At 32.6% G+C, this 27129-nt stretch overlaps 1 protein-coding gene across 1 annotated transcript in view; it reads right to left on the reverse strand.

Moving 5' to 3' along the window:
- Positions 1-27129, reverse strand: part of LOC114330978 (uncharacterized) — a 270005-nt gene that overhangs the window by 173353 nt on the left and 69523 nt on the right. The window contains exon 5 of the mRNA XM_050653719.1: positions 2308-2421. Within this exon, the coding sequence (XP_050509676.1) occupies positions 2308-2421 (114 nt within the window). The remainder of the gene's footprint in view (positions 1-2307; positions 2422-27129) is intronic.

A 27129-nucleotide genomic window follows, 5' to 3' on the forward strand; every position in this document is an offset into this window, starting at 1 on the left:
TTGGTTCAAAAGTTGATTCCTTTTCCAGGCGTAACTTTAGAAGATACTTTGATTCATTTATTGGTTTGGAGTGAGTAGAAGGAATAATTGATTTTTTTGATTGGATAAAGATCTTATGTTTTTTTTGTGATGAGCCAAAGTTAGGCTCAAATGATTCCTTGTGAAAGTAGCAGGAAAAGAGTGTGTGTTAGTGAATACCTTATAGGTAGTTTACCGGTTCCTTCTGTTGTTGTAGTGCAACAACAAGTTCTCACAAGTTCAACAGAATAAGTTCTTACAAGAATAAAGTGTCGTGGGACGTGTAGTCCACAGTATTTAATCAAACAGTAATGGATTAACAAACCATCCTAATCTTTCTATATCCAAATGAAAGAAAAGAAAACAGTTTCAAGTTTTGAATTAATGAGAAGTTCTCTATAATAATAGTACAAGCAGTTACCCTTTTTTTTTAATCGAAGAACTATGGAATTTCATCATTTAATATAATTAACACTATGTACAGTAGACTTTAATATCATGTGCCAGTGCAGTGAAGTGTCAAAAAAAGATACCGAGGATAGGTATGCACAAGTTATGGTAGGGGAGCCCAAACGGGACTTTTTGCAGTAACTCGAGCGTGTCAGATTATCATATGGGGAGAACCCTGGTACCTTGTAGGTGTACCTCTACCAGATATTGGCTCCAAACACAGGGGAGTTCGTTAAGAAGGGACCGAAAAAAAATCTATTGTTAGAAAAACTCGAAATCGTCAGAATAAGATAAGGTAAGTTAAGTACATACATGCAAAACAGTGCATATTTTAAAAATTTGACGATTTGGGCGGGGCGTAAGGAAATGGGCGAGTCACAAAATTTCGCAATAAAAAAGCGAATATTTCGCGAAATGAACGATAGATCTAAAAACTAAAAAATACGTGCTCAGTATTTGCCAAAAATCTATCAAATGATACCAAACACGACTGCCCACGGAGAGGGGTGGGGGTAACTTTAAAATTTTAAATACGAACCCCGCGATATTTCGCGAAATGAACATCAGATCGAAAATCTAAAAAATGCACTTATTCAATATGTTTGAAAAATCTATCGAATGGCACCAAACACGAACTCCCACGGATGTAATGTGGGGGGTTACTTTAAAATTTTAAATAGGATCCTCCATTTTTTATTACAGATTCGGATTCCTTACGTAAAAATAAATAACTTTTATTTGAAGTATTTTTTCGAATTATGGATAGATGGCGCTATAATTGGAAATAACGATTGTTGGAAATGGAAAATTAAATTAAAAATGGAAAGTCCCCACTAAAATGGAACACTTTTTTTGCTTTTAGAACCTACTCTTTACAACTCAATAGGTCCCCAATGAGCTCGAGTGACTGCACATTTAGCATACTTTACTCCCTTACTATTACTAGCAGCAGTCAACAACCATAGAATATAAGGTATTAAATAACATTTTTTTATCTTTCTTTTTATAAATAAACTATATGTTTAACTTTGTATAAGTTCTTTCTTTTTTATTTGCACATAAATCTCCAACCCTTAAGATAGAAATGGTAAGTACCTACCTACCTATTTATAATAAGCCTAAAGTAAAGTAACTTATTTTCTTAAATTTAAATATAGGCATATCGTAGTAGATTCTATTAAATTCATGGCGTCCAAAACTCACTGTATTTGTTTAACACGAATGCTACTTAAAGAACCCAACCCTTTTAATCTCTGAGAACTGAGCGTACCGGTGCACTGAGAAAAGTTATGTAGCGCACAGACGGTATATGTTTGTTTTTTTATGCCTATGATCTATGCCATTGCTTAAGTACATATACGTATATGAATATTAAATTTTTTGTGTTACATAAAATAATCTATAATGAAATATCTCTTATGTAACCCGTAGAGTCCTAAAAACTTGGATAAAAAATATATCTCTGATTTTATTAAGATTTTTTGCAATTATAATGCTTATTCTACGAAAAAAATCTTTGTTATATAGAAACAATTTTGCTTATTTAATCTTTGCTTTATTTCCTGATAATTTTTGAGATATTTTCAAGAAGTTATAATAACTCTTTCTGTATCTGATTAAAAACTGTCAGTTATAAATCGCTAGAACTATCAGAATCGAGGTCTATACACAACTCTATATTGCGTTTTATTTACTGGGCTAGCAGCGGATTACATTTATTTCAACAATACAATCGCTATTCGCCAACGACCATTCGTTACGGTCTTCACTATGAAAGATAAAAAAGTAGTCCGGAAAAACATAAAGAAGTGTTAATTTGATAGCTTTGTTATAACTTACGGGCGAAGCAGCATTTTTCGGCTCGAATTGCGTACACGCAACCGCAAATGAAAAGCAGGAAGGCCACCAGAAGCGCCCCAGCCACGCTCACGAGCGTACTCATCTGTAGAGGCTCTGAAACAAAAAAAAATAGAGATATTTAAAATATCTACATAATTAAGAAACAACAATCTATAAATATAAAAAAACATTTACAGCTACTATTAGTTCAGTCATGTGGTCGAAAAAAAGGGGGATACCTGGAAAGTTTCCCGGGAGTTTTTAAAACTGGTTATTTCCTTGCTCTTTTTCGTATGCTCTTTTAGAATTTCAACTTTGCTACATTGTATCTCCGCCGCTCGCAACGCTATATTAAAAAGTGGTGCTTTAAACCAGTCTTTTGAGAATATCTACTTTCCGACGCATTTTACGAAAAACAAACAGTTATGTTCAAAATTAAACTAGAAAAAATTTTCTACAGTTTATGTATTTATAATTTTTTTCTGTCAGATCGATAGTATTCGCGTACCAGCGTCAGAAAATTTAACTCATTTCCACCACCACGCGTTTTTCGTATATTTTTCTAAAATAATTTTTCTACTATTATTGCTGCCGGTATTAATCCTTTCCAGTCAGATGATCTCATTTTGATGATCTCTAGTTTCTGATGTCGTACTCTTTTGATAGAGTACGACATCAGAAGCTCGTAGAACTTAAAAATAAACGGATTATTGTCAATCTGTACAAAAGCCAGAAGCCAATCTGTTACCAGAAATATTAGTAATATTTTATTGTCTTGTAAAATTGAAAATTTACCAATCGTAGGTAGATATAAAAATAGTAGGTGTACAAACCGTTATTTCTCTCATTAAACTGAACTATTACTCCATTCACTCACGGCAAAATATTGCAAAACCTCTGGATTTTAAAGAACAGCTTGGATTAACATGAAATTTGGCATACACATAGCTAACATGTCAAAGAAGAAAATAATATTGTGTCGACGTGTGCTTTTGCCCTAGGAGTGTACCATCCCTTCACGGGGGTGAAAAAATATTTGTTCAAAATAAGACCGGAAGTGGATAAACTGACGAATTGTAAGTAAATATAAAGTTAAGTTAAGGAGGAAAATAGTGGAAGCGGAGGGGAAGCCTAATTATTGAATTGTCTCATTTATTATTAATTTTACGACATAATTTTACATAAACAAAAATAAAAAGAATTATATTTAATACAATTTTTGAAACTTCCAACGAAATACCAACCAAACTAAGTAATAACTTATATGCTAATAAATAATAACTTGTATGCTTTAAGTTCACTTAATTTTATTAACTAGCGTGTTTTATTGGTTGAAGTTGTCTGTCGATAATTAAGTTTCATGTCAGCTAACATATTTTAATATTTCAACATTTTTTTTTATTTTGGACCCCGTTGGGGGGAATTTTCCCATTCCCCTTCCCCTCTTAGACCCGCCACTGGTTCTCTCGAAAAATTGTAGTAAATCGTAATTGCAACAATTTCAGCCCTTACACCTTTTGTCGAAAAGTTGAAAATGGGGAAGATATTGAACTAAAACCATTGCTTTAAATCAATCGGGTCTTACGCTCGCGCCTTTACTGCATACATACTACCTTAAATATTTATTTTATCAAAAAAAAATGAAAGAGATTAAAATTATACAAAATTTAATTCTCTTCATTTTTGTATAGGACAAAATTTGTTGTAAAAGTAATAATAAACGAGATAATTCAATAAATCAATAATTATGCTTTAACTGTCACTGCTTTTCCCCATAACTCGGAAAATATAGACCGCACGAAAAAAATTATAATAAACTAAATTATGAAAAATCGCATTTTCAACAATTTCAGTTTGTATATTTTTTGTCGAAAAGTTGAAAATGGCGGAGATATTGAGCAAAAACGGTTCTCGTTTAAAATCAAGATGGCGGCTAACGCAACGGTCTTTAGTCGAGATTTTAAATTTATATTTCTATTGACCGCCCCTCAAGATTAGAAAAATAAAATTTGGGGCAGCTCCTAATGCAAGGTCAAATGGTATCCCGACTGGGCTATACGCGGAGCGATCCCGATGATCAAGATTAACCGCTTCAGTCTTTTTGACGAGATAATGATCCCAACTGTGTCACAAGATAGATTCCTGGGGAATGATGCGAACAAGAAACGCCTTATTAGAATGTTGAAGACAAAATTGGAAGCGGACAATTTCATGGCATCACAAGCCACGGAAGATGCGGATACACTAATCTTCAATACTTCTGATTCTTTTCAGAGCTCTATGTACGCGACCAAACGTGTATTTTCTCAAACCAGGAAAAGGAAAAATTTCCTAACAAATATATTCCACTGAAAGTATCATAGATAAAACAGCTGCAGATCATATTTTATTCTTGCATGTCGTTAGTGGCTGTGATACATGTGCACTCTTTAACCAAGGAAGAATGAAATTCATTAATGTACTCCGAAAAAATCGTGATTTTAACGAGCTTATTGAGGTATTTAAAAATCCCCAAACGTTGATTCAGAGATCATTGCTAAAGCAGGAGGACGTTTCCTCCTTCAATTATACGGTTGCAGTGATGTAAAAAACAAGAAAAACATGTCTTTAAACGAATGTAGACATGTATGCTTCACAAATTAGCATATAAAAATAAATGTAATATTGAGTCGCTACCACCAACAGAAGCAGCAGCACCAACATTCATTCCGAACCTATCACCAGGTTCAGCAATGGTACGAGAATAAAAAACATGCAGAACAATGAGGACGGAAAAGAAACAAAATTGGACTAACCCGCCGCCCCAGAATCGCTATTGAAACTTATTTTTTGTAAGTGTAAAAAAGGATGTCAGAAAGCCTGTGGATGCAGAAAAGCTGGATTAAAATGCTCCGTTATATGCACAATTGTAGTGGTACGACTTCGCAAAACGAGAACGAATATATACTTCCGGTTTCATGACTGTCTGTGCGTCTGTCATGAATATAACCCCTCCGTCACTATACCAGGTAGAATGACAAATGAGGATACTTTCCATCAATTTGGGTGAAAACCTAGTACGTACGAAGTCCAATTACTTGTTACGAATTCTATGTTCTTTCCTCTAACGAAGAAAGATGAAGTAAGTGTCGATATCGATTAAAATAGACTGTAAACTGAATATCATCAAGCCATCCAGAGCAATGCTAGGAATATTTATATTCCACTAAGGGCTCGGACACATGCCTACGCTTAACGGTGCGTTTTACCTGTTTTTATTGGTAGCTTAGAATGCGGCGTTAGGGTTTATTATGGACAGAACACGTCACAAACAAAGAGGTTCTGAGAAAGATGAATAAAGAAATGAAAATTTTAAATACCATCAAAACAAGAACATTAGAATATCTCGGACATATTACACGTGGAGTGAGATAAAACTTGCTTTAATTGATTATGCAGGGAAAGCCCGAAATTTTAACTATTTTAATTATATTTCGGACTTACCATCGGATATTACTGATACCTCGCGGGTACTTCGCACTTTACCCGGGTAATTCCGGATTACCCGTTTACCTAACTTTACCCGTAACATTTATCTATTGGGTGCTCGGTAAAAATAGTATAAGTTAAAAAAAGGAAGACGGAAAGCCCTAGTTAAAAAGTTTGCTATACAATTAGAATAATTGAAATAAAAATAACAAACAATATTTTAAATCCAAGACTTTTCGTTAAGAAACTGCTTTCTGGCTGTATCCTGTATCTCCGGCTTTTACAATATATAAGCACAAGAGACGACGAATATAGAAAAAACCAAATAAAACACTTTGGCCACGTATTTACCTTCTTTTCGTCTAGAAAAGACAGTTTCAGGTACTCAAATCTGAGTAAAGATTAAAAAGATAAAGGCAGTTTTTGTTTTTATTTGATTCAGAGTTGGACAACCATCTCCATATAGCTATTTCATCATCTATGCATCCTCAGTGAAGCTATGCAGTCACAACTCTGAAACGAATATCAATACTACCGTAACAATAACAATCCTGCCTAATTATCAAAAATTATTAACAAAATCTACCTTTATCTTTTTCATCTTTACTCAGATTTGAGTACCTAAAACTGCCTTTCGGTCCTTTTCCTAGACGAAAAGAAGGTAAATGCGTGGCCAAAGTGTCCTTTATTTACTTTCTTCTATATTCGTCGTCTCTTGTGCTTATATATTGTAAAAGCCGGAGATACAGGATGCAGCCAGAAAGCAGTTTCTTAACGAAAAGTCTTGGATTTAAAATATTGTTTGTTATTTTTATTTCAATTATTCTAATTGTATAAAAGTAGCAAACTTTGTATCTAGGGCTTTTCTTCTTCCTGGTATTACGAGAGATGAGATCAACAGAATTGTTGATATTCGTTTCAGAGTTGTGACTGCATAGCTTCACTGAGGATGCATAGATGCTGAAATAGCTATATGGAGATGGTGGTCCAACTCTGAATCAAATAAAAACAAAAACTGCCCTTATCTTTATCTTAAAAAAAGGACTATATCTTTACATTGGTATCAGTAGGATAAGTCAATATGGTAATAAAAATTATTTGGCAACAGATAAAATTGGTAGTAGATGTGCCAATTAATTATCGGTTTTTGCTTCTCCTGAAAAATTGACTAAATTGACTTATATGTATTTCTTTTACCGAGCACCCTAGATATATTAACCACTGTAGCAAAATTTATCAAAAATATTAGCAGCTTGTGTTCTTCTCAATTTCTTATACACACTGTATACCTGACTTTATCCAGAGTTGTAAGAACCAGTGCGAAAGTGTATTAACCAAATAAAATGACGGAAACTCAATTTCTAAGATTTATGCAATAATAAAAACCACGTAAGTTGGATTTATTTTCCTAACGTTTAATACAATATTTTTCCTTTATCGCATAAGCCATTGTAATAGCAGTAAGATAAGAAAGAGAGGACGCAATATTCTGCTTTTGGTTTCCCGCATTACATTTCAATATTTCATTTTTATTTTTTAACTTTGACATTTGAGTTAAATGTTTTTATGTGTCTTACACTCTTGCTGTATTTTATCAATTGTAGATGAATGTATATAGACACGTACATTTTTTATAAATTGCTTATATTTTGCAATTTATAAGGCCATTTCATATTTCTGAGATATTTAAAAAGGTTAGGGTTAAAAATTAGTAGGGTGGTTCGAAAAAAAACTTTTTTTTTCAGATCGCTATAGTGCGCAAAAGTTGCCATTGGTATAGACTTGAAAAAAAAACACTAATTATTATTTTTTTTATTAATTTGTCTTCCGGTCGCGCAATGCAATCGAAGTTAGCAAAAATTGTGAAAAACCTTAATTTTTCATATTTTTTTTTTAACAGGCCAGATGGTTTTAATTGCGTTCCTATACCATGAATTAACTACTAAAGGTATGTAAAATCAATATAAATGGACTTATTATACATTTGTTTCATATCTTCCAGTCGCGCAACATAATACAAAATGAGTAAAATTAGTAGTTTTTGCAAAATTTCAAAGTTTGACTGTTTGGTACAATTTAATCATACGAATTTTAGAGATGCTATAGTTTAATTCAATTACAATAATATATGTAAAATCCAAGCATATAAGATAAATTTTGATATTCAAGTGGAATTCGGTCGCGCAGCTTCGTCAAAAACAGCAGACTACCGAGAGACGAGGTGAAAGTGACGAATGCCAGCGAAGCGCGCGCAGACTCAAATAAAGATACATGTATGAATACCTCTACAATGGAGTATTTGTCTTCTCTATTCCAACAAACTGCCATTCCCACAAACATTAGAACAAAGAAATATAAGAGAAGAAATGATACAAGAATACCAAATAGAAGAAGAAAGAGAAATAGAGGAATTCACAGAAGAAGAAGTATATGAAAGTATGAGAGAAATGAAAAGAAAGAAGGCACCTGGATCGGATAATATTCATGTTGAAATACTTCAAGCATTGTCGGAACAAATAATTCCAGTACTAACATTATTATATATAGTCCTGTCGCCAGGGGGGGTACAACGGCCTCCTGTATTCAGATGGACTTACCCAAGTTTTTATTATGTATTTTGGCCCGTAGAACACGAATTTTTTGGGTAACAGTTGATCCGGATGTCGATAAGATTGTTATAAACAAAGAAGTTGAGGAATTACATAACAGCGATTTCTCGCAAGACAAAACATGTTTTTGTATTTTTTGGGCCATTCTAACCAAAAAATGTTCCTACAAGTTTTTTCGTAGGATGCATAGTTTTCGAGATAAACGCGGTTGAACTTTCAAAAAATCGAAAAATTTCAATTTTTGAACCCGAATAACTTTTGATTAAAAAATAAAATAGCAATTCTGCTTACCGCATTTGAAAGTTCATGTCAAATTCTATCGTTTCCAAATATATACATTGCTAAAAATTTATGTGTTTATTGCTAAAAAAAGCTATAAACACATAGTGTTTCCCGTGCCTAATACATGCGTTTACATGCATGCTACGTAGAAATAGCCTCGCTTGCACTTGTACCTACTCTACCTACTCGTTCCATTTTAAATGAGAAATCATTGAAAACATCACTCCAGCACTAGGTGTTTATACTTTTGTTTAACAATAAAATAATAAATTTTTAGCAATGCAAATAACTAAAACCGATATACTTTGACTTGAACTTTCAAATGCGGTAAGCAGAATTGCTATTTTATTTTTTAATCAAAAGTTACTCGAGTACAAAAATTGCAATTTTTCGATTTTTTGAAAGTTACACCGCGTTTATCTCGAAAACTATGCATCCTACGAAAAAAATTGTAGGAACACTTTTTGGTTAGAATGGCCCAAAAAATACAAAAACATGTTTTGTTTTGCGAGAAATCGCTGTTATGTAATTCCTCAACTTCTTTGTTTATAACAATCTTATCGACATCCGGATCAACTGTTACCCAAAAAATTCGTGTTCTACGGGTCAAAATACATAAAAAAAACTTGGGTAAGTCCATCTGAATACAGGAGGCCGTTGTACCCCCCCTGGCGACAGGACTAATAATGAATGTCTTAGACAAAGAAGGTTTCCCAATAATTTTAAACAAGCAGAAGTTATAATAATACATAAAGGGGAAGATAAAGATCCGGCCTTACCGAAATCATATAGACCCGTATGTTTATTGAATACAATGGGAAAATTACAAGAAAAATTACTATGTAAAAAATTAAATCAAATAAGAACAGAAAATGGATTAGATCCTGGTCAGTATGGTTTTAGGAAAGGTAGATCAACAGAAGATGCAATAAATAAAGTATTTGAAATAATAAATGAAAGCATAAAAAAGTATGTTTTAATGATCTTTATAGACGTGTCTGGGGCTTTTGACAATCTTTGGTGGCCGTCATTCTTTGAAAGACTTCGAAGAATGAGATGTCCAAAGAATCTGTAAGGAAGTCTCAGAAACTACTGTCAAGACCGATATGCAAGCTTAAGCTGTCCAACAGGAAAAAAGATAAAACATATCACAAAAGGGTGTTCACAAGGATCAGTATGTGGACCTATGTTCTGGGATGTAATGCTAGAGGAACTGTTGGAACAATTGACTATAGATCCTGAAGTGCTTGAAAGCATAGCATATGCAGATGATTTGTTGTTGATCATAGATGCAAACTCAAGAAGAGAATTAGAAAATAAATCAAATGAAGTATTAAGGTGAAACAGTAGCAATCAACCGGTAGCGAAAACGCGTTCCAAGATTGCGGTTGTAATTTTGAATAGTTTTTCGAGTTATTTGGCACACGTATTCGTAATATACTTAATAAAGAATGGCGGTACAGAGCCCAATTTGAAAAATATATTAATATGTGGAAATTGCTCTGTAATTAAATACAATATTAAAAAAACGAGCCTGTACCGCCTTTAAGAAGAACAAAAAAATACACTTTCTTCAAATAAACCTTTTTATCCGATGCCTAGATTTTGTGTCATTTTGGAACTACTAATGAAATAAAAAATTTTAGTAGCTCCAAAATGACACAAAATCTAGGCATCGGATAAAAAAGTTTATTTGAAGAAAGTGTATTTTTTTGTTCTTCTTAATGGTGGTACAGGCTCGTTTTTTTAATATTGTAATTAATTACAAAGTAATTTCCACATATTAATATATTTTTCAAATTGGGCTCTGTACCGCCATTCTTTATTATATTACGAATACGTGTGCCAAATATCTTAAAAAAATATTCAAAATTACAGCCGCAATCTTGGAACGCGTTTTTGCTACCTGTTGATCGCTACTATTTCCTCTTAATAAGAGTAAATGATTGGATGAATAAAGTAAAATTAACAATATCAGATTCAAAAACAACATATAGTTTAATAAAAGGAAATTTAGAAAGAGATCCAATTATAAAAATTAGAGGGAAAACAACAAAAAGAAAAATGGAAACAAGATATTTAGGTATTATAATAGACGAACAAAAATTATTTACAAAACACATGAGTTGTGTCTGTGAAAAGGCAACAAAGATCATGCATAGCATTGCTAGTCTAGCACAGAAGGAATATAGAATTTCGTTCCGACAGATGAGAATATACCTAAGTACAATACTTGCATCAATTGTAGGGTACGGTTCAAGTGTATGGGCACATAGATTAATAAATAAAAAAAATGCAGAAAAATTAAATAGAGCTCAGAGAAGATTTCTTGTAAGCATGACGGGAGCATTTGGAACAACTGCAACACAGGCACTCACAGTTTTAACTGGAGTAATGCCAATGCATTTAGAAACACAAAAAAGAGCATGTAATTATTGGCTAAAAAAAGAAAAATATAAAAAAATAATACAAATAATAGGATTAGATATAAGAAATAAAAGAGAATTAAAAGAAATAATAAATAGAAAAAGACAAAATGAATGGGAAAATTCAACAAAATCTAGACGTTTATACAATTTTATACCAATATTAGAAAACATTCCAAATTATTTTAATCCAAAACAAGGTTTAGTATACTTTTAACAGGACATGGACCGTACCCAACATATTTGGAAAGATTTAACTTAAAAGATGATGCATATTGTGAATGTGGAGAACTAGGTACACCAGAACATATAGTGTTACATTGTGAAAATACGAGTACTATAGAAAATGAAGAACATAGAGACATGAACAAAAGATTAGAAAGAATTGAAATAAGAGATATATTACAAAATGAAGAATATTTTGGAATATTAAACAATCTAACAGAAATAATATCTAAAAAACAACAAGAAATCTATAATAATAGAAGAAGACAACAAATAATCCAACCCTGATGAAGTTGAGTAAGATAAAGTTAAAATAAATAAAATAAAATATAAATTAAAAAATAGATATTTACAATTATAATAATAATAATTCAATATAAAATAAATAAATAAAAATAATAATTCAATAAATAATTCATTAAATTTATATAAAAAAAGACTAACAACTCTCTTCTTAAAATAGAGGGACTGTCTTTATAACTTAGAAGGGAGTTGATGGTACCAAAAATATTTTAACAAATGTATATTGTTTATTTAAATTTGTTAAATGTATTTGTTAAATGAAATTAATAGATTATGGCAAATTAATTAATAAATTGTAAAAATAGATTTAGTAGCTTAGTAAAAAATGTAAAAATATAAGAAAATATCTGTAATCCCATCAGGAAAAAACGACTTGGATTAGTCACTAGAGGCCAGGTAATATGTATAAACAATAAATAAATAAATAAATAAAAATTCCACCACCTTTTCCAACACTTAGATGAAAATACAACAGGCCCAATAGGATATTCCGGACCATTTGGAAAGGCCCTACCTGATTGTAAAAGACTACCACTTATTGATTTTAATCCTATTGATTTTGAGATTCCAAAAGTTGACAATCGTATTCTTAGCAAGCACCAATAATTGTACTTGCTTGAGATATCAGAAGTCATCAAGTCAGGACATTGTTCAGAAGACTTTGTAGTGGGTAGGTGATCCTAGCCCAACGTCACATTCAAGATAGCTTACTCGATAGCGATTCGAGTTTTGCGTTTCTACATCAGCGTGTCCAACCCTGCTGAAAATCTGAGATAGATTGTCACATTTATTCTCAAATGTTATAATGTGCCTATGTGGTTTGCCATAAAAATAAACCACAAATTCACAGATGGGCCTAGACATGATTACAAAATCATTGAATCTTCAAGGTACTTACCAGAAGAGCCAGTGGCGTGCTGGAACTTTTCCAGCGGCCCGGTGATTTTATAGAAAAGCGGCCTCCCATCCTCATTTTACCTTCTATTATCAGGATGTTTTATTCATTATTTATAAAATCGAAAAACAAAAATATAAATTATTTTTAAATCAAACATAAAACTTTGAATTCAATGATTTTTTTTTAATTTGGTATATTTTTTTATTTAAGAATAAGCAATCTTACAAATTAATAATAAATTACATGTATGACAATATTTTATGCAGTAAGGCAGAAACCATGATTTGCTGAATAAATAATATAATATGAATTTGATGTAAAATAAGATAAAAGTAAAATAAAATTTTGAGAATTTTTCAAGTATATACAAGTACAATGCAAATACTTTAATTTAACAATATTTAAAATGTTAATACAACGCAATAATCTAAACATTCTTTTGCAATTATTTCATAAAATAATTGCTTAACTCTCGATCAATAATTTCCGTGTTAAAATAGATTATTTTTGAGCAAATTCGTCGATTATTTCATCATTTTTAAGCTCATAAAAAGTTTCTGTATCTATAGCCATTAGCATAAAATGTTTCCAAGTGATCTTGTGTTAAACTACTTCTTAACCGATTTTTTATGTATTTCAACGTTTAAAAGCTTCTTTCGCAAGATACTTGTGTCCGTGAAAGAGTTAGTAAATGCTTATATGCCATTTGAATTTGGATAAGCACACCGATATAAGTTGTACTTATGCAAAACAGCATAACAGCAAGCCATACAACCTTTACACACGGTGGTGAAGTTTTCACGATATCAACAATATTGTCATTTGTTATTTCGTATTCATTATCACTTAAATTAATAATATCATCCTTGATATTTTCTGTAGACTGAAAATATATTCATCATTAACTCGATCTTCTATAATTTCAGTATTTTCCAAAATCCTATTTTTTCAGTACAATCCATTTATCAGCAAAATCTACGAATTCTTCTATAATTGCAGTCGCAGATATAGTAGGATAAAAATTTCTTAATTTTTCAGTACTTAAATGATTTAAATCCCGTTAAAAGCGCTAGAGGTAGAGTGCTTATATCATCATAAAACGATTTGTCTTGATCAAATCGTTTTTCGATAGGTACTTCCAATAATTAGGTAAAACATGTGTAAGACGTTTGTTCATTTTTTATTCTGCAGAGTATATACATGTTTGATGGAAATTGGAAAATTATAAAAAATATACTTGTATGTATGAAAATAAATATTATCTGTAGCAAACTATTTATGTAGGTATATAGAGTCTTATTCATTTACTTAAATCCTACTTTACAATTAAAAAAAATTTAAATTTTTTGAAATGTTTTATTAATATTATTAGCAAAATTAACATTCGATTAGAAATTAAAAAAATATTTTTTTGTAACATCTAAAATTTTTTGTGAAAAAAACCTATTTGACCGGCCTTAAGAGGCCGCGGCCTCTCGGTGATTGCACCGATCCATTTATATGGCCAGCACGCCACTGAGAAGAGCTTTTTGTTGATCCCGTTTTACAACGGAATGCTTACCTTGCCCATCCCGAAAATTTACTTCTGGCTATGGTAACTGATGAAAGAAACCATATCCGAGAGCTGGGCTTTAGGTGTATCATGAAGGAAAAGTAAGCAATATCCGAAAATGACTCTATCAGAATCTTTAAACTACCAAACTTAAATTTTGAAGCTAAATAGTATTACGAAATTATCAAATGGAACACCAGTACACTGACTCCCCTCCACTGATAAGAACATTGACTAATGAAGAGATAAAACAGTATGTGAGCAATGACTTCAAGCATGTTATGAGTATAGATACTTTCCCATGCCATACATAGGCAGTTGAAAGATGCGTTAAACTAGTGACCGAAGCTTCAAGTAAAGTGTGTAGACACAGTTCCAGAGACATAGCCGCATTATTGCACCGCTCAGCGATGCCAACTTTGACATTGGGCCAGGATCACGTACTACAAAGTCTTCTGAGCAATGTCCTAACTTGACGACTTCTGATATCTCAAGCAAGTACAATCGGTCCTTGCTATGAATACGCTTTGCAAGTTTTTAAATCTCACAATCGATAAGATTAAAATCAACAACAACTGGTAGTCTTTAACAATCAGGTAGGGCCTTTTCCATCGGTCCGAATATCCTATTATGCCTGTTGTATTTCCATCTAAGTGTTGGAAAAGGTGGCGGAATGGCAGTTCGTTGTAATGAAGAAGACAAGTACTCCATTATAGAGGTCTTCCCACATGTATCTCTATTTGTAGCTGCGCGCGCTTCGCTGGCATTCGTCACTTTCGCCTCGCCTCTCGGTAGTCTGCTATTTTTGACGAAGCTGCGCGACCGAATTCCACTTGAATATCAAAATTTATCTTATATGCTTGGATTTTAAAAATATTATTGTAATTGAATTAAACTATAGCATCTCTAAAAGTCGTATGATTAAATTGTACTAAACAGTCAAACTTTGAAATTTTGCAAAAACTACTAATTTTACTCTTTTTGTACTATGTTGCGCGACCGGTTTAATTTCCAATCGTGTAGTCAGATTATTCATCACGTATTTAATTCTGGCCAATTAGATTATTACCGGGAGTATTCTACCTACATTATTATACGGGGAATAATTTTTAGGTATTTTGTTTTTGTTTAGTTACAACGAGTTTTCTAGTTTTGGCAACTGTCACATTTAAGAAAATGAACCATAATAAACTTTTAGTTCTGCATCTAATGACAAATTGTCACGGGGACAACACAAATCGGCAATTTTAAGCGCTCGAGTATATTTTGATAAGATTATTTATGGATAAAACTGTATTTATAACTAAATATATCTATAGATTTTATTGAAAATTAAGTCTGAGTATTTGCTAAACTGTGCTTTTTACTTTGACAAGTTAAAAAATATGTGTCACATAATGGGGATAAATGTCAATGAATTTTTATTTACGAAGAACTGAATTTTGTATGTAAGTATTGAAAAATAAGCTGTCATATATTACACGATAATAAGAATAAATACGAAAATAATGCTACAATTTGTTTCTCAAACTTGTTTCCATTCGCTATTGCCAGGAAACTAGTTTTAGAAAAATTGTCGCAATATTGTCAATTTATTCTCACTCTCTTGTGAAAATGTTAAAAATTTTCTAAGCATTTTCAATTTGTTTTCAATAAGAAATTTACGAGACTTCTTCTATGTTTTAGACATCTTCTAGTTCATTCGTATAGGAAATCGTCAACGACTGGCAATTAGAGTAGAGATCAGAAATCTTCCTTAAGAAACCTTTTAGAGTTATTTTAGTAGTTGACAGGTCTCCGAAGTAGGTAATAATATTCCTAGTATAAACATGGATTGAATTCATTTGGTTATGCAAGTTTGGAAACCTTTTCCTATTCCTGAATGATTCTAAGAAGGTATTCAAAATTATATCACCAACAAAAAAGAATGGTTAGAAAATGAACTGCTCGAGATCTGCATCGTCGGAAAAGGAGTTCGACAGGGATGCATACGGTCACCAGAACTGTTTAATATATACTATGAAAATATCTTTAGATATGCCCTGGACGAGTCAGAAGATGGCATTTGAGGAAATGGCTAACTTAGTAAACTTAGGCAAAAGTAAAAACGTAGGTTGGCATATAGACGCCAGTCAATGGGAGCAAGAATAGGATATTACCTCCGAATTCTATCCTACTGCATGGCTTTTAATGAAATTTTAGGCCTAGCCTCTACTTATCTCCTAATTCAAAGTCTACCCTATGCCGATGTGTACTGCATGGATTTTAATGAAATTTTGGGCCTAGCCTCTACTTATCTCCTAATTCAAAGTCTACTCTATGTAGTCCAGAAAGCCACTGCGCATCCGCTAGGGAAAATATTCTAATTCGTATTTTTTGCACAATCTTACTCAAAAAGGACTCCTTTTAACAAATTTGCATGTTGCCAGGACCAAAAAGTGGTCAAAAATTTTTTAAACGTTTTTTTTTGTTTTTTTCCTAAAATTATATTTTTTGCATGGAAAAAAGTTTTTTTAGGTTTTTTGGATCATTCCAAACAGAAAAGGTCTTTAGTAACTTTTCTCTAAAAATGATAGTTTTTGACATATAAGCGATTAAAAATTGAAAAATTGCGAAATCGGCCATTTTTAACCTCAAAAACTATGTGAAAAACTGAAAATTTGAATGTTGTCAAGGTAGGTAGATATTCTTTAAACATCGATTGATGAAATCCCGAAGAGTTTTTTGCAATACAATATTCAAAACTCCTATTTTTTTTAATTGCTAATCAAGCGTGCTCGACACTATTTTCCACCGACAGTATGGTGCAAATGAAAGGAATAAATTCGTTATTTCGTAAACCGGCGACTTCAAGGAAAAATACCGAAACAGGTCGATTTTTATTTTTAAGTTATGATATTGTGGCGTATATGATATACTAGTGACGTCATCCATCTGGACGTGATGACGTAATCGATGATTTTTTTAAATGAGAATAGGGGTCGTGTGCTAGCTCATTTGAAAGGTTCTTCAATTCTCTATTCAGTAATATAAACATTTACATAATTATTTATACAGGGTGTCCAAAAAAATTTTATTAAATTAAATTATTTGACAAAAAAAGAAGTAGAAGGACACCCTGTATAAATAATTATGTAAATGTTTACATTACTGAATAGAGAATTGAAGAACCTTTGAAATGAGCTACCACACGATCCCTATTCTCATTTAAAAAAATCATCGATTACGTCATCACGCCCAGACGGATGACGTCACTAGTATACCATATATGCCACAATATCATAACTTAAAAATAAAAATCGACCTGTTTCGGTATTTTTCCTTGAAGTCGCCGGTTTACGAAATAACGAATTTATTCCTTTCATTTGCACCATACTGTCGGTGGAAAATAGTGTCGAGCACGCTTGATTAGCAATTAAAAAAAAAATAGGAGTTTTGAATATTGTATTGCAAAAAACTCTTCGGGATTTCATCAATCGATGTTTAAAGAATATCTACCTACCTTGGCAATATTCAAATTTTCAGTTTTTCACATAGTTTTTGAGGGTTAAAAATGGCCGATTTCGCAATTTTTCAATTTTTAATCGCTTATATGTCAAAAACTATCATTTTTAGAGAAAAGTTACTAAAGACCTTTTCTGTTTGGAATGATCCAAAAAACCTAAAAAAACTTTTTTCCATGCAAAAAATATAATTTTAGGAAAAAAACAAAAAAAAAAAAAGGTTTAAAAAATTTTTGACCACCTTTTGGTCCTGGCAACATGCAAATTTGTTAAAAGGAGTCCTTTTTGAGTAAGATTGTGCAAAAAATCTAAATTAGAATATTTTTCCTAGCGGATGCGCAGTGGCTTTCTGGACTAATGCGGATGTGCGCTTTTATCTTGGGGGTGGTTACCACCCCTTCTTAAGGGTGGAAAATTTTGGTATAAATTATCACGGAATTAGCTAAAGAACCTAATTCTAAGCAAAAACTGTTCTATAATTTTTTTTTTGAAAACTCGATACTTTTTGAGTTATTCGTGGTTGAAAATTGGCCATTTTCACTGAAACATAAATACCTTTTCAAATGGTTTTTTGCGAATACCTTAAAAACTATGCATCTAACTAAAAAAACTATATTAAACATTTTTGTAGGTTATAAAAAACAAAGAGACACTTGCCTCCATAACTCTTCTAGTTATAAAACAAAAAGAGATATGGTAGGTGAAAATATTTTTATTTTTGGTACATTCTCAAATTGGTGTATTCAACTTGAAATAACAGAGAAACAGTCGATTTTAGGTGTATAATGCTACCAATACCTTTTGTAGTGCTTGAAAATACCTTTAAAATGAGCTATACTGAAGGTCCATTACATTAAAACTAAGCAAGATATGCTGCAAACAAAATTGATAACTAATGTGTTTTAAGAAAAAATGAAAAGTAATTTTAACCTCCATCCACCAAAATGTAAATGCATCGTTTTCCTTCTACAATACCTTTTACTTTAGTGTTATTTATATGTTCAGAAAGTTAGACGGGTTGTAAATGAATGGTTTTTGAGGATAAAAGATCAAATTATAGAGAGCATTTTTAAATTTTCTTAAAAATCTTCCTTTTTCTCCATGTAACTTGAAAATGATAAGAGATACAGTAATGAAAAATAAAAAGGAAATTTTTGTCTAAAATAAATTGTAAAAAAATTAAAAAATCTGAAAAAAATTGTAAAGTAGTCGACACTAAGTCGATTTATTAAGATTAATTGAATACCATGTATTCAATTAATTGCAAGTAGTGCTCAAGTGAGCACTGAGTTTGAGTTGGTCGTTAACCTCTCACTTGAGCACTACGTGCAATTTTTGATGAAGTACCTCCACATGGTATTTAATTAATATTAATACATCGACTTAATGTCGACTACTTTACAATGTTAAATACAGTATGTGGCGAAATAAACAGTACTGAAATGAATATTTGAGTACCTGTAGTTATTGACTACATGATATAGCCTTGCAAACTTTATTCACGGCAACGACGCACGTTCTCGGTAAAACATATATTAAGAATGCCCGCTGGCCATCTATGTCGGATGGCGGATCTACGGTGAGAGAAAATGAGGAAATTTGCCCACTACCAAGGTACAAAATTAAAGAAAAAAGTTGTTCAAACAAAAAAATATATTAGATGACATGAAACCGAAACCATAGAAAGACAAATTCAACCCAATAAATCTGCTAGTTAGGAAAATAAAGGGAACTTAATGCCTATAAGTTATTATTTATGTATTTTATGTAATTTGAGTTTATCTTTTTTATGTATTTTGGTTGGTTTTTCATTGTAAGTTCTCCTAAGGCAAATTTCCCCCCAAGGCAAATTTCTATATCCGCCACTGCCTCTGGCACGAAAAACAGAATGTGTGTGTGTACTTTGTACGCACGTAAGAAGTTATACTTCTAATATATGATTTCAACTAAATAAATATACTTTCAACAGGTTGTTTGTATTTTATTTAAAGATTAAATTAATTTTTACTTACTACTTTCCAAAAATTTTTATTAAAACAATAAGAAAAATAAAAAAAATTAGAAAACAAACGTGGATTCGAACCGGAGACCTCTCGATCTCCGGTCACGCACTCTACCACTGCGCTATACTCCCTTTGCTTTGACAGGTTTCAAGATTTCTCATACATACTGACAAATTTAATGGACCAAGTGAAGTATACAAAAATACTTTAAATATAATTACTATTATTATAAAATATCTTATTCCCGAGGAAGACAAATCCAAAGACACAAAAATTATAATAAATATATTTACTAAAAACACTAATAATATATTCTTTTCACGCACACCTTATTTGCGCTACATAAAAATGTAGAAATTAACATACTGTCGGTGTGCGCATGCGCCAGGGAATGTAAAAATTCACCCTCGTGCCTAATAAGTATAACTTCAAAAAACTTTAATTCTAGTCCACAATTCCGAAATGGCAGACGGTGGCTCCTTCAGCATTCCCCATATGTGGGATGTGTATAACGTATCTGATGGCGTTAGTTCTGGTGAGTGGCAGCTCCCAAAATGATTGCGAAGTATTCGAAGAGACTCCTTGGCAGTGTGACAGGTTTTCCCGTCCTGCTGAAACTATTGTTGATTTTATGCTTGGACCGTTTTCGTGATCTTTTCCGTATGACCGAAAATAGTACTCCACCATAACATTTTTTTCTGCACAACTCATAAAAATTCTGGAGCATCCTAACATTATCACCACATTCACATAGGTTATAACGACGTTCTGAAACAACTCAGTACATTTCGGCGACTGACACATATACAGTGTGTCCACAGATGGGGTGCCCAAGAGGAAAAACTTTTTTATTTTCAATTTTAGCAAAAAATGTCATTCTTGATAAAAAGTTTTGCTTGTTCTAAAACCCCATAAAATAAAATAAAATTCCAGTTTTTCAAAACATGCTTAATTTTTTAGCCAATTTTATGTAAATCCCGATACATTTTTGCACTAAGTTCGAAATCCTAAAAATAATCTATTGTTGTTAAACTACAATGTAGCTTAGTAACTGTCAACTCAGGTAAATAATTTGCGATTTTTCATTCCAATTCCATAACACTTTACAAGATAAATTCTTTGTTCTATTATAAATTAATAAATGAAAATAGTTTCTGTCTTTGTGGGATCGGTACTCACCGGAGGAACCGCAGACGTTCGGATACAATTAGCGTCTTTTTGCAAAGACAATGACGTCGACTTTGCAAAGTAACAAGACACTTACTCAACACACACTAGGTACCTAACTGCAAAAATTCACCGTACATACCATGCCAATGGCCATTAGTTGTCGAGGCATTAGCTAAATAAAAAAAAATTCTTTGTTGGATGCTTAACATTTACTTGTTGAAAAAGAATGACAATTCGCAAATTATTTATCTGAGTTGACAGTTACTAAGTTACATTGTAGTTTAACAACACTAGATTATATTTACGATTGCGACCTTCGTGCAAAAATGTATCGGGATTTAAATAAAATTGGCTAAAAAATTAATCACGTTTTGGAAAACTTGAATTTTATTTCATTTTATGGGGTTTTAGAACAAGCAAAACTTTTTATCAAGAATGACATTTTTCGCTAAAATTGAAAATAAAAAAGTTTTTCCTCTTGGGCACCCCATCCATGGACACACTGTATATGTAAATTTGAGGCATACGAATTTCAGTACTGTTTATTTTGCCGCATACCGTATACCAATAATATAATTTAGAAGTTTTTACACCTATTGAAGTGGCTAGTTTCAAATACTTGTACACTGGACGTTCACACTGATGATGGTCAATTTTGACCGAAAACGCTTTGTGTATTGTAATTTTCCACTACCTTGTGGATAAATTTTAAGAATTTTTTAATAAATTCATGTACCTACATAAAACATAAATTTTTACCTCGTTCTACGTTGTCATTTTCTGTTAAGTAATTTATTTATTAATTTAATTTTTCTGTTTTTATAAAATCACTGAAGTTAAATTTTATTTTATAAAGAGAAATGAAATTTTTTGAAACGTATTTTTTGTGGCCTACTATTATGATTTTGAGCAAAGGTTTTAAAAGATGTAAAAGGTTTTAAGTAAAATTAATAATATACCAAAAATGACTCCCCTCATTTAAATAACCTTTCCAGCTTTGTCATCCATAACAGGTAATGGAATTTTTAAATTTACATTTCAAAAAAGAAAAGAAAATCAACACCCTTGGCTATAAAGAAAACTTTTCAGAATTAAAATATTCCGAATACTTAATAAAGATTGAAATTTTTCCATATTTAAAGACGGTGGCCGTTTTCCTCGTGAACTGAAAAAAAGAAACAGTTACCTAACAACGAACGTCAGAAACGTATCCTTCTGAATACTTTTAATTAAATTCTATTTCTAACTTGTCAGTTCGGATTATAATTGTTCTTTTTACTGAATCGAGGAAAGAAAAGGATTTTATTATGTAGGTATTCTTCCAAATAAATTTTACAATTAATCGTGATTCTTATTTTAGGGTCCCTTTATTTTTAAATCCTATTAAGCAGTAAAATTTAGTAGCTAAGCTGTAACATATTTACATTAAATATAAATTTTATAAAAATATTCTGCGTAGGAAAGAGGTGGATGACATTAGTGGATGACACAGGTTTGGGAATACTTGAAAAAACTAAAGAACAGAAAAGCTGCAGGTAAAGATGAGATACCAAATGAAGTGTTGAAATATGGGGGAGTGGTCATGCTTGATCAAGCATTTAAGAAACAATAATGTACCAGAAGAATGGAGGACAAAATAAATCCAAAAGCGTGATAATAAACAACCAGAAAGGATCAAATATAAACGATAAAATGCAAAATCGAAGAACAAGAAGGAACTATGTTACTCACTTAAATATATCGAATATAGAGACGGAATAACAAGAAACTAAGTCAAGATAGTTGAGGCGCTTAGAGCAACAATGGCCTAACCCACATTCCACAATTTTACCAAAACGCTTTTATTACATTAAAGCTATCCGTTATTTAAGTATTTTAAAATACAGAGTAACATAGTAAAAATAGGGCAGACCCCAACTATAGAGCGCAATGAGACGTTTCATCGCCGCTGGTTCATCGCCAGTCCATTTAATCGCCGTCCGTTTCATCGCCAGTTAGTCAGTTGATTTTGTATTATGGGAGATAACACGACACGACGGTAAATTCATTTCAGAACTTATACTATTATTATATTAATCCGGATTTAGCCATACGGCTCACACTCCCTCTAAGGGGAAAATTGACTCATCCCAGATACCTAAGGTATCAAAAGGATTGAGCTCTGGTGGGACTCTTTCCGTGTTATCGAGCCCTAGGTGACTTGGAATGCAGGTGTATCTCCCAAAAATTTTCGTACACTTCTGGCCGTCGCGAGTAGTACAGCTTTCTGCATGGTCTTATAAAGATGTTCATTCAGACCCAGCTTTTTGATGCTTTCGAGGAGGGTCTTCGGAATGACTCCAGTAGTAGACATGATAATCGGTATCGTCTGGGTATTTTGCATTCTCCATTGCCTTCGTATTTGAATTTCCAGATCTCTGTACTTGGCGATCTTTTCAGTAAATTTACTACGTAGATTATTGTTGTTAGGTATCGCCACATCAATTAGTGTTGTTTGTTTTGTTAATTTATTAACTAGTACAAGATCTGGTCTATTATGTGCCACTGTTTGGTCTGTAAGCACAGTGCGGTCCCAGTATAGCTTGTAGTTGCCATCCTCAAGCATACTCTCAGGGACGTATTGATAATACGGGAGATGGTCCGTTTGGAGAAGTCCCAGCTTGATAGCTATCTCCTGATGAAGGATTTTTCCCACTGCGTCATGCCGTTCCTTGTATTCAGTTGCAGCAAATGCCTGGCAGCCCCCTGTAATATGTTGGATGGTTTCTTGGGCTTGACATCCATATCGGCATCTGTCGTTTTGAACCTGAGGGTCTTTGACGATATATTTCAGGTAATTTCTGGTTGGTATAACCTGATCCTGAATGGCCAGTAATGAACCCTCCGTTTCAGGGAACATCTTTCCTGATGTCAACCAATAGTTCGACGCTGTATTGTCGACATAGTCTTGGCTGACCTCATTGGGATGTCGCCCGTGCAGAGGTTTACCCATCCAGGTGCGCATTTTTTCGTCTTTAGTGAGGTGGTTTATGCGCATTTCTGGTTCCCTCAGTTTGATCGGTGTTGTGTCATCTACTGCGCAAATAGCGCGATGTAAAGTAGATGTCTCAGCTTGCAACTGAAAATAATTTCTTAAATTAGCAATTTGTTTATCTAATTGCTCACCTATATCCATAAGTCCTCTTCCTCCTAGATTCCGTGGTAATGTTGTTCTTTCTACTGCACTTTTAGGATGGTGTTTTTGTGCCTTTGTGAGGTGTGTTCTTACTTTTCGCTGAAGATTCTCTATGTCCGTTTTTGTCCACTTAACAATGCCAAACGAATAGCTAAGCGCGGAACATGCGTAGGTGTTTAGTGCCTTAAACAAATTTCTACTGTTAAGTTGTGAGCGAAGCAGCTGTTTTACCCTTCGTATAAACTCTGTAGTTATCTCTGTTTTCATTTGTTTATGGTCAATTTTCCGCGCTTGCTTTACTCCAAGATATTTATACATATCGTTTTCACCCATGGCCTCGATGTTCTGGCCATTTTGCATATCGAATCCTCCGGGCTGTACTTTTCCTCTGACTATATTTAAAATACGGCACTTGTCTAGTCCGAAGTGCATACTAATATCATTAGAAAAAGTTTCTACATTTTTTAGCATCTCATCGAGTTGGTTTCGAGTGGAAGCCATTAATTTCAAATCGTCCATGTACAATAAATGATTAAGCTTCGCCACCACATTGTTGTTATTTTTGATGCTAAAACCTGCGTCTGTGGAGTTCAATAGCTGAGATAGTGGGTTCATAGCTAGACAGAACCACAGAGGACTCAACGAATCTCCTTGAAACAGGCCCCGGCTGATTGCGATATTTTCAGTTTCGATGTTAATTTCACCAGGTATTTGAAGGTGAATTCTAGTTTTCCACTCTGTCATTATATGCTCTAAAAAGGTCACTATATTATCATCGACTTTATATATTCTCAATATATCTATAAGCCATTCATGCGGCACTGAATCAAAGGCCTTCTTGTAATCAATGAAGGCAGTAAAAAGATTCCTCTTTTTGGAATATGCCTGGTTAGAAATGACTGAGTCGATGATGAGTTGTTCTTTGCATCCCATGGAACCCTTAGCGCATCCTTTCTGTTGAGGTTCTATGATATTGTTCAGAGCACAGTGTTGGTAGATACGCCGGGCTACACAAGATGTGACCAATTTATACAAAGTTGGAAGACAAGTAATTGGGCGGTATTTGGCTGGATCTTGGGTGTTATTTTGATCCTTCGGTATTAAATAAGTGGTACCCTGAGTTAGGAATGCTGGTATATCCTGCGGATTAGAAATAACATGATTAATTAATGTTGATAAGGATTCATGAACACTCCAAAACTTCTTGAGCCAAAAGTTTTGAACTCCATCTGGTCCAGGAGATTTCCAGTTATGAAGCTCTTTGATGATATTTGAGACTTCTTCAGAAGTGAAGGGTTCGTAAAGGGTAGTAATGTAGTGTTGGCAGTTCTGTGTCGTATCTTCTATCCATCCAGCATTGTTGTTAAGAGCAGCTGGTGTGGAAAGTTGATTTCCCCAAGACTCATGAATTTCTTCTTGGCTTGGGTAAGTCTTATCGACACGTTCTACAGTGGAATTGAGTTTTCGATAGAACTTGAGTTTTCGATAGAGTTTTCGAAGTTTTATATTGAGTTATTGAGTTATTTATTATTTATATTGAGTTTTCGATAGAGTTTTCGAAGTTTTATATTAATTATTATTATACTATTATTATATTAATTTACTGTTCTATTTCTACTTCCCCTAAATTTGATACTAAATAGTATTAAATTTGTAGTGTTAAATGGCCTTGTAGAAATATATGTGTTCAAATTTATGTAGTGTCAGGTTAGGTTAGGTTAGGTCATTTCCTAGAATTCCAAATTAATATTAAAATAAATAATAAATGTAACTGTAGAAAATTGGTTGGAAATTTGGAAATAAATCAGTTAGCGATTAATTAACTGGCGATGAATCGGGGCCGGCGATGAACTGGCGGCGATGAAACGTCCTAGACCGACTATAGAGGGATAAATTTACTAAGCACTATATTGAAACTCACAACAAAAATACCTATGGAGAAAATAATGGCGTGCATAAATATATCGGATGAACAACAAGGATTTAGAAATGGAAGATCATGTAACGATGCAGTTTTGTGATAAGGTAAATAGCGGAGAAATCATTAGAATATAACAACACAGAACAGCAAAAAAAGAGTGGAATGAATAAGCAGGATGTCTGAATCAAGGATAGTAAGAATAGCCACGGACAAGTTACCGTTAGGCAGGAGAAGTATAGGACGCCCAAGGAAAAGATGGAATGACAACATAAGGACAGAATGAAAGGCACCGTTGAAGAAAAACAGGCAGTACTGCCTATATAAAAGAAGAAGAAGAGGAATAAAATGCAGAGTAATTCAAGAAAATATTGCTTGAGTCACTCTGCATCTGAAAATACTTAAATAAGGGATAACTTTTAAGTAACAAAAGCGTTTTGGTAAAATTATGGGATGTGGGTTAGGCAACTGTGTTGCTCTGAGAGCCTCAGTTAGGAAAGCGAAAGATAAAAATAATTCTGGAGTTATTAAAAAGAGAGACGTAGGTAGAAATAAAAATATATATGTTCTTAAAACATCACACTATTTTTTATCATTATTTTGTACCTATTTCTTATTATCCTTTGTGTGGATGTTTCTGTCATACACGGTTTTATAACATCTATATTAGATTTTATATAACAAGAAGCTGAAAATGCGATTATCATAACGAATACTTTGTTTACTTAGGTATTTTAATGGATAATATGGAAAATTGCTATAATGAAAAGTTGTTTAGAATTAATAATTATGTTTTAATGTGCAATTATATTATTCTAATTTAAATGTTCTGAACTATAAAGGAACTTTACTCTTGATCGAAATTCATATTTTTTATATACCTAATAAAAAATTAATAAAATTTGATATATGGTGGCTGCGCCATAAATCTTAGACCATGAAGAGCTTTTTATGAAGAATACATTTTCTTCGTCAAACTAAAAATAAAAGAGTTATAAATGAAAATATTGGTATCCATAATTTGAGAAAAATCTTCAATTTTTTTTCCATTAGCAGGATGTAATTGCACATATAATATTCAGACCATAATTTTTATTCTAAACAATATTTCATATAGTCGGTTCGCTAAACTCAGACACAACTGGCTAGTGATTTTAGCCAATAATTTTGCCAATTTGGCAAAAAAAAATAATTACTAAATAGTTAATAATTACTAAATAATTAGTACTTTTGCCAATTTTGGCATATCATAACACACAATCACATAAAAAAGTTATGAGAAATTTAAAA

Source organism: Diabrotica virgifera, chromosome 1 (genome assembly GCF_917563875.1).
Source record: "Diabrotica virgifera virgifera chromosome 1, PGI_DIABVI_V3a".
NCBI lineage: Eukaryota > Metazoa > Arthropoda > Insecta > Coleoptera > Chrysomelidae > Diabrotica > Diabrotica virgifera.